General features: G+C 37.3%; 1 protein-coding gene across 1 annotated transcript in view; it reads left to right on the top strand.

The window, feature by feature from the left end:
• The window catches only part of SMCHD1 (structural maintenance of chromosomes flexible hinge domain containing 1), a 160,254-nt gene that overhangs the window by 125,834 nt on the left and 22,189 nt on the right, over positions 1-12,231 (top strand). Inside the window, exons 42-45 of the mRNA XM_054460294.2 lie at positions 495-685; positions 2,554-2,663; positions 2,920-2,990; positions 9,198-9,369. Of these exons, the coding sequence (XP_054316269.1) occupies positions 495-685; positions 2,554-2,663; positions 2,920-2,990; positions 9,198-9,369 (544 nt within the window). The remainder of the gene's footprint in view (positions 1-494; positions 686-2,553; positions 2,664-2,919; positions 2,991-9,197; positions 9,370-12,231) is intronic.

Below are 12,231 nucleotides of genomic sequence, written 5' to 3'. Positions count from 1 at the left end.
GTTTTCTGAAAGGAATACTATAATATTGAAGTAAAGTATTTACTTAGAAGGGAAGAGCATATTAACTGTATTTATGTTTAATTGAACTGCATTATTTTATGTGTATATTATTTAAGTATACTTTATGATTATTTTACCAATAAGACAGATCCCATTTACAGTGTTAAAATGTGAAAAAAGTATATATTACTAGCTAATAAAATTTCTAATTTTTTCATCCCTGAACGGTCTAAGAAGGAGAAATTCCTAATATTTTTATTTGCTCATTTGCAACTCTACTGGGGTTTAATCTTTAGAAAAAAATTTTTTAATTTAATAGCAGAATACAATGTTTAATATATTCAAGTTAAGTTTTTAACAACTTGACAGTTTATTTTTAATTCATGTGTTTCAGAGAAGTTTTTGTTACCTAGGCTTGGGCTTTTAACATAATATCAAATTTTTATATATAGATTTTATATTTTTTTACTTGATTTTATGAAAATGGGTTATAGATTGCACATCTAGCACAAATTGAAGATGATAGAGCTGCGATGGTTATTTCTTGGCATCTGGCAAGTGACATGGACTGTGTAGTCACCCTAACCACTGACGCTGCACGTCGTATCTATGATGAAACCCAAGGTCGTCAGCAGGTGTTGCCCCTTGATTCTATTTATAAGAAGACTCTTCCAGATTGGAAAAGGTTAGAAAAAAGTGAAAGTAATGTTTTTTTCTGAAATATATTTTCTGTTTTTTATCAAAGCCTTGAATTTAAAAATGATTTCTCTAAAAGATACCTAAAACAGAGAATTGACTTGAACTATCTACGTTATTTTTGTCTTCATCACAAATGGGCATTTTTCACTACATATGCTGGCTATGTTTTATTTGCCAATTAAATATTATTTGTATATGTAATGTATACAAAGACATAGTTACATGTATATGTAACGTATACACACAAAGACATAAAAACACACAAAGACATAAAATTTTTTTTTTAATTTTTTAATTTTTATTTTTTGAGATGCAGTCTTGCTCTGTCAGCCAGGCTGGGCGTGATCACAACTCAGTGCAGCCTCAACGTCCCTGGATTCAAACTACCTTCCCACCTCAGCTTCCCAAGTAGCTGGAACTACAGGTGCATGCCAGCATGCCCAGCTAAATTTTTTTTTTTTATTGCTATATTGCCCAGACTGGTCTCAAACTTTTGGGCTCAAGCAGTCCTGCCACCTCAGCCTCCCATACTGCTAGGATTACAGGTGTGGTCACTGCACCCAGCCCCTTTTTTATGTTTTATGTGTACCCTGATTAGGCCTACTTTTTAAAATGCACCTAAAGACAGGAAGGAAATACTAACAAAAAATAAATAAAAATGTATAACAGAGTATTTATTAGTCAATATTTTATCAGATTACTAAACAAACCTTTTCACGGCCTGTGATTGCATAGGAATGGGGACTTGAAGGAGAATGGGGTCTCATTAAGAGTCTACTATGTCAGTAAACTTGTTATTTCATCTTGTAAATCTAAAAATAGATTGAGGAAACAGCTGTATGTTGAACTCAGATCTATCAGATTCTAAAATCTGCCACCCTGCAGCTAGTCAGTACTCAAAGGAACAGCATGGGAAATCCTGACGGGTCATAGTTACTGTGTTGATAAGGGTAATACTTTTTCTTTTCTTAAGAGAACAGGTTTCACTTGCCCAGGCTGGAGTGCAGTGGCTACTCACAGGCACAGTCATAGCTCACTGTAGCCTCAAACTTGTGGGCTCAAGTGATCCTCCTCCCTCAACCTCCCAAGTAACTGGGACTAGAGGCATGCACCCCCCACACCCTAATACTTTTTGTGAGAAGAATTTTTTTCTCCAGGGGGGCTTCTTTATCTCTATAATCCCTGGAGACTAAGTTAAGGATCGTTGATTTAGGGAAAGTATGGATTTGACATTTAGGGCTAACGTTTGTTCTAGAAACGAGTTATCCTCTCTGTTTCTGGTATTCTCCCTCTTACTGGGATTGAGTTAACTAGAGCTCCTCTCCACCTATGTTGAAGGGAAAGTCTCTGACACCCCAATCAACTACCATCTCTGAAATTCCATTGTTATCATCTACTGGCTTTAATTGCTCTTCCTATTGTGTGGGAAGGACAGGGAGACAGGGGACATAGAGCTGCCTTCCTCATATGTGTCTCAGTCTTGGGCCTTGCCTCTTCCCCTAGTCATTCTGTGACCACTCTTCACATGAACAGTTATGTCATTCATACTCTCATTTGGAACCAGCTTTAGAGGCTACTTTTTTTCTTTCCTTGTCAAATGAAACTGTTATTTATTGTTAATACAAACTAATAGAGGGTAGTAGTACAGATAAAACCAAGTAGATTTTTTATATGGTCAATATTGTTTCCATTTCTACGGGCATAATAGCGGATCATTTAGAAGTATCACTTGTGGTGGATTGGGAATTGATTGTATGATCAAAATGATGTGCAATATATTCATGTTTTCCATATTGTCTTTTTTAAAATTAAGTCATGTGCTTTAATATCTTTTTAAAATTTCTTTTTATTTAGACCTCTACCTCATTTCCGAAATGGAAAATTGTATTTTAAACCCATTGGAGATCCCGTCTTTGCTCGAGACTTGTTAACATTTCCAGATAATATAGAACATTGTGAAACAGGTAAAAGACATTATGGTGACTTTACTTTTGTACAGGTGTTAAATTTGTGACATAAATCTATAAATTACTGATAATGAAAATTTATATTCTTATTTTGCTTATCAGTCATAGTTTTGTCAGTATTTTTTAGAGTACAAATAAAATTAGAACGAGAATACTAGCACTCTTTCAAAGAAAGACTTGCAATGTGCATTATATTTTAATATAACCAAGGAAAATATCATAATTTTCAAAATTCATTTGTTGACTTTTTTAGTATTTGGTATGCTGTTAGGAGACACCATTATTTTGGATAATCTGGATGCGGCCAATCATTATAGAAAAGAGGTATGTATTTGATTTCTTTTTAAATTTGTAGACTTCAGTTTTAATGTGTATCATGTCTATTTGATGATACATATACAAATGACTAAGTAGCCTTTTCAAAACCAATTTAAATTCTGCAAATTGATAAGCAACATAAAAGTAGGCAAAATGTAGGAATGAATGGACCAGGATGCAAATTTAAATAGATGTGTTTTGAGGCTACGAAATTGTCTAAGACTCAAAACAGTGTCTGTTAGGATTGGAAAAAAGTACTGTCAGGTAATTTTGGTGTAAAATGTAATTGGCTGTAGCCCTTTGTATTGGTTTTCTAGGGCAGCCATTAACTGATGTGAATAATAGAAATATTACTGTCCCACAACAGACTGGGTGGCTTAAATAATAGAAATTTATTGTATCACAGTTCTGGAAGCTGGAGATCCAAATTCACAGTTTCAGGAACCAGGGTTGGTTACTTCTAAAGACTGTGAATGAAGGATCTGTTCCAGGCCTCTCCCTGCCTTGTAGATGAGGACTCTGTTCCCCCTGTCTCTTCACATCTGTGTGTGACTGTGTTCAAATTTCCCCCTTGTTGTAAGGATACCAATCATATTGGATTAGGGCCCACCGCAGTGACCTCATATTAACTTGATTATCTCAGTAAAGACCCTATCTCCATATAATGTCACATTCTGAGGGACTTGGGGTTACGGACTTTAACATGGATTTGTTGGGGGCTGGTCCCAAACAAAGGTAATGAGTTATCTCAATTGATCACAATCAGCTACAGATCTAACTCTTTGTTTTATTCTTTCCTCCCCTCCTTACTAGTCTACTTGACTGGTCTTGTAAAAAGTAAATAAATAAAAGATTATGGTGGAGCACAGTTTAGCCCATAGCACCTTTGGAGGGGAATTTGGTAAAATAAATATTTCAGTTATTTACTGCTGCTATATATATAACACTCTAAATTGTAAGTTTAAACAACAACATATTAGTCCTCTTTGTAGATTTCTCCAAGTGATGTTGGCTAGTTGAACTGGGGTGGTGGCAGCTCTAAAATGCCTGCCTTATATAGCTGGCAACTGGTACCTGTTGTCATCTGGCATCAGTTGGTATTAGCCACGGGTTCTTTTGGGGATGTCTGCTAGGGTTATTGTTCTCAGCCATGAGGGTGAGATAGAGTAGGGTAATGCCACTTAGAATTTTAGAAGCCCTTTTGTCTAGCTCAGAGGATCCAGGAGTACAGTAGTTTAAATCTTTCAGAGGTCTTAACAAAGGAACATCCTTGACTTGATTTTGACCCTAAAGCAACATGTTATAGGCAGTACCCTGGATTGATCTAAGCCAGTATCTGTAAATGGTGTATTCTAGAATCATGGGGACTATAGGGATCATTTAGGATGATCTAGGACCAGTGAGAATAGATGAGAGACCTTAAGCTGAGAACAAATAATGGAGAGCTGGACATGTGATGCATGCCTGTAGTTCCACCTACTTGGGAAGCTGAGGGAGGTTTGCTTGAACTCAAGAGTTCAAGGCTATAGGCTGTCGTGTGCTCTGATCATGCCTATGAATAGCCACTGCACTCCAGCCTAGGCAGTATAATGCGATTCTGTCTAAAAAAATAAAAATTGTTAAAGAGGTGGGGGATTTGTCCCAAGTCACACTTTACTAATTTATGGCAGAGCTAGAACTAAACTGGTATGAATAATTTTTCTTTGGGCCTCATTAAGAAGCAATAATAGGGCACCGGGTACAGTGGCTCCTGCCTGTAATCCCAGCACTTTGAGAGGCCAAGGCAGGAGGATCATTTGAGGTCAGGAGTTCGAGACCAGCCTGGCCAACATGGTGAAACCCCGTCTCTACTAAAAATACAAAAATTAGCCAGGCGTGGTGGCAGGCGCCTGTAATCCCAGGTACTTAGGAGGCTGAGGCAGGAGAATCACTTGATCCTGGGAGGTGGAGGTTGCAGTGAGCTGAGATCATGCCACTGCATTCCAGTCCGGGTGACAGAGCAAGACTCTAATCTTAAAAAAAAAAAAAAAAAAAAAAAGCAATAATAAATTCATCTTAGTTTAGGAAAACTAAATTACTGGGATTATTGAACATTATATAGCTAATTGGAAAATGGTATTTGGCATCTTCTTGAACGTTTCCTTGTAAACCTAATAATAAGTATAATATACTGTACCAGAAACTGGCTGTGGGTTGGAGAGCTACTATATTCTGGTAGTGATTAGCATTTTTATATATCCCGAATTATGAAATAGAAACATACCCATTAAATGTTATGATAACATGGAATCAGTTTGGAGACGGTGAGAAGCTTGCTAGTAAGGATTGAACTAACTAATAGGATGGTAACTGGAAGACTCCTGTTCAATGAGATATTTGGATACTTACTACGTATGAGACACAGTGGTGTGCTATTATGTGTTGAACTAGCTCTCTGAGGAGGCATGTGGAAGTCCCTGATTTGTAGCTTTTGCCAATTTCTATGGTGTAAGTACTTGTATCATGGATGATTTCCAGCAGTCTGTATGAAGTCCTTCATGCCTATGTGAATGTGGTGTTCAGGAGACCTGGCTTTCGTGACCCAGTACAGGCTGGTTCCAGCATATCACTAGGCACAGTGCACTGAGGGTTATACAATGATGAATTAGACAAACCAGATAGCCATTGGAAATTCCAGCTGAGATTAGCTAAAATGCTATTTCAGATATGTATCTTAATGAACTGGCAAGAAAGTAAGGATTCTAAGTGGAAGTGGGAACCTGGAGAGATAAACAACACTAATGCCAGATTTTTGCAGTGAGAACGTTTGCCAAACTAATTGAACTTAAGCATTGATTTTTCACTCCCTCGAGGGGCTTAAGGGTGGGAGACAAAACCCAGAGCTCTAAACAACATGGGGAGTCTGATAACTGGGGACACCCCCTCTGTGGGGGAAACCTTAGTTTAAGGGTAAACACACATATAAACCTGCCACCTTCATCTCAACTCCAGCTGCTTCAGGGAACTACCAGAAAATTCTCTCTCTTGAACTTTGGCACTAAGTGGAAAAGTTAAAAAGTTAAACATTTTTCTAGAGAATTCATCAGCATAACAATTGACTCTAATATCTGTTTGCAACCTGTATTCATACTACTTGGATGTTCTGAAAACCTTCAAGGTAAACATTTGGTTTCATGTGCTGGACTAGTAGTATCCTTAGATACCTGATTGAAGTAAACAAATGTTTTCTGGAGGAATTTCCCCGTTGCTTTTGAATGGAAATAATTTCCACATTGAAAATGAGAGCAAATATTTTTAAAGTGTTAATATTTGATTAATATAGTTCAAAAAATGAAGGTGTTGAAAATGAGAAAAAAACAAGGTAAATTGAAAAATATCTATATTAATAGTTGATTAATATAGTTCAAAAAATGAAAGTGTTGAAAATGAGAAAAGAATAAGTCAACTTGAAAAAATCAAATAGAGCTTCTAAAAATCAAAAGATACAATAGAAATTAAATACTAACTGAGCAGGTTTAACATCTTAAGAATTTGTGAATTAAAAAGAGGGTCAGAAAAAAATATTCAGACTGCAACCCAGAGAGAAAGAGAAAATGGAATGTAAGACAAAGAAGATGAAGAGACATGGAGGGTAGAATGAGAGAGCATCTAAGCAAAATGTAATCAGAATATCAAGAGGAGAGCGTTTATAAAAGGATTATAGGCAATATTTGAAGAACTAATGGCTGAAAATATCTTAAAACTGATGAAAGATACCAATACTAGTTTTGCAAAAATGTTATAGCACATATGTGACAAAAAAGGAATAGAATTTGTTCTTCATAATTGATAATAGCACATATTGATTTCCTTGCTTCCAGGTTTTTAAATGAAGTCATATGTAACTTTGCCAATCAAATATTATTTTAAAACTTTTCTAAGAAAAAACTCTTATGACATTCCTTGGTAACATTGTTGGGTTTCAGAGTTGTAATATTGTTCATTCCAGAATTTGCAGAATTTGCAAACACTGTCATGACTTTTTTTGTCCTAATAGTGTACTAGTGAGGTAGAATCAAGGTTGAGGGAGAATTGAGAAACTGTCTGTGAAAGTAGTATTTCCAGAATCATTATAAAAGGAGAGCCAAACTGTCTGTCCTTCTACCATAACTCTTCCCTCATATTGCTTCTTAACAAGAGAATAGAAAATCTATACATTTTAGTGTATTTATTTAAGATCATATTAGGCTGAGCATGATGGCTCATGCCTGTAATCTCAGCACTTTGGGAGGCCAAGGCAGGAATATCGCTTGAAGGCAAGAGTTCGAGACCAGCCTGGGCAACATAGTGAGACGCCAACTCTACAAAGTTTAAAAAAAAAAAAGTAACCAGGCATGGTGGCCTACACCTGTAGTCCCAGCTATTCAGGTGGCTCAGTTGGGATAATTGCTTGATCCCAGAAGTTGGAAGCTGTAGTGAGCCACGGTCATGCCACTGCACTCCAGCCTGGGCAACAGAGCAAGACTACAACTCAAAAAAAAAAAAAAAAGATATTAAATCCTTAGAAACATTGATTGCCTGAATGTTGATAAGTGGATAGCACATGAAGCCAGTTTGTATTTTTGTTGTTGTTGTTCACCACTAGAAAACATATAAACCCAAACCAAAACTAAGAAATTAAGTTGTGGTTATTTCTTGTAAAAACAAATGATTTTTGAATTTGTAAATACTGGCTTTACCAAAGAATTCACCACAGGATTTCTTCAAATAATCATCTTAATTACATTTACTTTATCTTGTATTTGTATAATTCAGAGACTGTTTAGCCCCAATATTAGATAGGACTACGTTTTTATACTTGTTAAAAATTACAGTGTTCTTCTTCATTCATTAATGTATGTATGCTATTTCATTGTATGGATGTGCTGTAATTTACTTGTATAACTTGTTGAGACATGTAAGTTTACTACTTTTCATTATTAAAACAATATTTCCGTATACGTCGTTCACATCTGTTACTATTTTTTCCTGATTAGATTCTTAGAATTGCTGAATCATACAGAATGTTAAACTTTTTAACACTTGTCCCATTTCCTTTGAGAAGGGCTGTCCCAGGGCATATCAGTACAAGAAGGCCCTTTTTCCATAGCCCCCCACCAAAGTTGTGTGTGTGTGTGTGTGCATTTTAACATATTGAGTAGTAAAAATATCTTATTTGAATTCCATGTCTCTGGTTACCAATGAAGTTTAACTTTTATTTTTTAATATTTTCTGAACCTTTTTTGCAAGAACATTCTTCTAGATTATGACGTACTAAATCCAATATTTTTCTTTTATTCTGACTTCTCTGAAAAATTTCTTTCTTTTTTTTTTTTTTCCTGAGACAGAGTCTCCTGTTGCCCAGGCTGGAGTGCAGTGGTGCGATCTCAGCTCACTGCAACCTCCGCCTCCTGGATTCAACAAATTCTCCTCCCTCAGCCTCCTGAGTAGCTGGGATTACAGGCGCGTGCCACCGTGCCCAGCTAATTTTTGTGTTTTTAGTAGAGATGGGGTTTCAACATGTTGGTCAGGCTAGTCTCGAACTCCTGACCTCGTGATCTGCCCGCCTCGGCCTCCCAAAGTTCTGGGATTACAGGTGTGAGCCACCACACCTGACATAAGAATTTAATTCTTAATTAACCCTTCATCTTTTCCCATCCATGACTTCAGTTTTTCTACATTATTTCAGTTCCCCTAACTCTCAAATTATCACCTCTTTATCTTCCATACCTAAAACCATAGTATTGTCTTTGGAAGAGTCACTCTAGTGCTTTCCAGTCTCTATTTTCTTCAGTGTAATATTCTCCTTTTGCTATCCTTTGGTCATCTAAAAAACTTAAATCTAACAGAGGAAACTGGGTTGGTGATGCTACCTTGATACTTAACTGCCATGGGTTCCAAAGCACAGAACTCTCTGGCCTGTCCTCTTCCTTCCACTTATCAATCCATCATTTACTTTTTTCACTTGTGTTGTCACTGTTCTAGTTTAGGCTGACATTTGAAAAGTTGTCTAATTCATCTCTCTGCCTCTGGATTTTTCCCTCCAGTTTATCTTACATATTGCTAGTTACTAAGTTTTTGAAAATACTACTGTGATCCTGTCATTTCTAATCTCAGAAACTTTAAATGATTTCTCCTTTTTTGGAGTAGTTGAAATAAGTTGCTCACTACTTACTATTCACTTATTTACAATAGGTTGTTAAAATTACACACTGTCCTACACTGCTGACCAGAGATGGAGATCGAATTCGAAGTAATGGAAAGTTTGGGGGCCTTCAGAATAAAGCTCCTCCAATGGATAAACTTCGGGGAATGGTATTTGGAGCTCCAGTACCAAAACAGTGTCTGATCTTAGGGGAACAAATAGGTAAGTTGAATAAGTACTTAAATAGCAATTTCTAATTTAATTTTACTCTTTTATTTTTCTAAGAGCTTATGTTTTGAGAATCTAACATGAAAAATTAACAAATGTAAGTAAGTAACAAATGTAAGTAAGATGTTTTTGTCTAGTACTTTCAGCTTTTTTATATCAGGTAGTTTAGAGTTACGTAAATAGTAGCTTTATCCTTTGTGTTTTCATTCTTATATGTAGTGCATGCCTGTGTTCCCGGCTACTCGGGAGGCTAAGACAAGAGTGTCGTTTGAGCCCAGGAGTTTGAGGTCAGCCTGGGCAACATAGCAAGACTCCATCTCTTAAAAAAAAAAAAAGAAGAAATTTCTGTCATTATTGAATAAGTCAGTATTTTATTACATAATCATAATACTTATTTCTATCTTGAAATTTGTAACTATCTAGAACAAATAAGGCTTATTAGAAAGTGTATGACATGTGATCTCCTGCCCCTTTTTCCCTTCCACAGGCTGTGTCCCTTTGCATCTAATTAGCCAATATAATTGTCTCTGCACGTCTGTGCTCTGAAGTGCATATATTTACCAGGAAGTCTCCTTACCATCCCTTACCTTAGAGCCTATTTGCTCTTAATTTATATAATTAATTCTGATACACTTAACTCTACTTTCCTAACACAGAGCAGTTTGTTGTTAACTTTCTTTTAATTGAAAAATACATATAACATAAAATTTACCATCTTAACCATTTTTATTGGCCGGGCTCGATGGCTCACGCCTGTAATCCCAGCACTTTGGGAGGCCGAGGCAGGCGGATCATGAGGTCGGGAGATCGAGCCCATCCTGGCTAACACAGTGAAACCCTGTCTCTACTAAAAATACAAAAAAAAATTAGCTGGGCCTGGTGGCACGCACCTGTAGTCCCAGCTACTTGGGAGACTGAGGTAGGAGAATCGTTTGAACCCAGGAGGCGGAGGTTACAGTGAGCTGAGATTGCACCACTGCACTCCAGCCTGGGCAACAGAGACTCTGTCTCAAAAAAAAAAAAAAAAAAAAAAAAGTACAGTTCATTGGTGTTAAGTGCATTCACATTGTTGTTCATTCTATCTCCAGAACTGTTTTCAGTATGCACAGTTGAAACTTTGTATAAACTCTCCATTGTCCATTCCCTGACAACCATTATACTTCTTTCCGTCTCTCTGAATATGACTTCTAGATACTTCATATAAGTAGAATCATACAGAGTTTGTCCTTTTGTGACTGGCTAATTTCACTTGGCATAGTGTCCTCAAGGTCTGTCCATGTTGTAATAAGTGTTAGAATGTCCTTCCTTTGTAAGGCTGAATAATATATATTTCATTGTATGTATTTGCAACGTTTTGTTTACTTTTATTTACTTTTTTCTTATTTTTTATTTTTTTGAGATATTCTCACTCTGTCACCTAGGCTGGAGTGCAGTGGCACAATCTCAGCTCACTGCAACCTCGGCCTCCCGGGATCAAGCAATGCTTGTGCCTCAGCCACCCAAGTTGCTGGGATTAACAGACATGCGCCACCACACCTGGCAAATTTTTGTATCTTCAGTAGAGATGGGGTTTGAACTCCTGGCCTCGAGTGATCCACCTTCCTTGGCCTCCCAAAGTGCTGGAATTACAGGCATGAGGCACCGTGCCTGGCCACTTTGTTTACTTTTATTAAAGTAAAATACATGTAGAAAAATGTGCATATTTCGTGAACATTCAGCTCGATGGATCTTCACAACATGAACACTGCACTATTGTATAAAAAAATAGAACATTAGGCTGGGCTTGGTGGCTCACACCTGTAATCCCAGCACTTTGGGAGGCCAAGGCAGGCAGATCACCTGAAGTCAGGAGTTCAAGACTAGCCTGGCCAACATGGTAAAACCCCATCTTTACTAAAAATACAAAAATTAGCTGGGCATGGTGGTGGGTGCCTGTTGTCCCAGCTACTCGCGAAGCTCAGGCAGGACCGTCACTTGAGCCTGGGAGGCAGAGGTTGCAGTGAGCCGAGATTGTGCCATTGTACTCCAGTCTGGGTGACAAGAGCAAAACTCCATATAAAAAAAAGAAAAAGAAACACCAGTACTGTAGAAGATTTCTTTTTGGCTCCTCCACTCTCTACCACCACTCCATACTCAAAGGATAACAACTTTCTTGACTTATAGTAGCATAGATTAATTTTGCCCATTTTAGTACTTTATATACTTGGTATTGTGCGGTGCATACTTTTTTATATGTCTAGTTTTGTTCATTCAACACTATGCATGTAGTTCATTTTCATTGCAGGATAATACTTCATTGTGTGAATGAAATGTTCATTTATTCTACTGTTGAGAAATTTGAGTAGTGTCTTAGTCTGTTTTGTGTTGCTATAAAGGAATACCTGAAGCTGGGTGATTTATAAAGAAAAAGATACTTAATTTGGCCTACAGTTCTTCTGGCTGAAAAGTTCAAGCTTGGGCATCTGCATCTGGTGAGGGCGTCAGGCTGCTTCCTATCACAGTAGATGAAGAGGAGCTGGCATGTGCAAAGATCACATCTCAAGAAAGGAAGCAAAAGGGAAGGGGAGGGAAGGTGCCAGGCTCTTTAAACAACCAGCTTTTAGGAACAGAGCAAGAATTCACTCACTCCCAAGGGATGGCACTAATCTATTCATGAGGGATCTGCCTTCATGACCCCAACATTAGGCCTCACCTCCCAACACCACCATACCAGGGATCAAATTTTAACATGAGCTTTGGTAGAGACAAACCAACCATAGCAGGTAATTTCCATTTGGGGCTATCAGTTCAGCCTCAGAAGTTTTTTAATTAGTAGTTGAGAAAGGTGGTGGGAAGAGGAGTCATACTTCTGTTTAT

Source organism: Pongo pygmaeus, chromosome 17 (assembly GCF_028885625.2).
Source record: "Pongo pygmaeus isolate AG05252 chromosome 17, NHGRI_mPonPyg2-v2.0_pri, whole genome shotgun sequence".
In the NCBI taxonomy this organism is placed as follows: domain Eukaryota; kingdom Metazoa; phylum Chordata; class Mammalia; order Primates; family Hominidae; genus Pongo; species Pongo pygmaeus.
The sequence above is the reverse complement of the archived record's forward strand: the minus strand, read 5'-3'. Positions and strand labels throughout refer to the sequence as shown.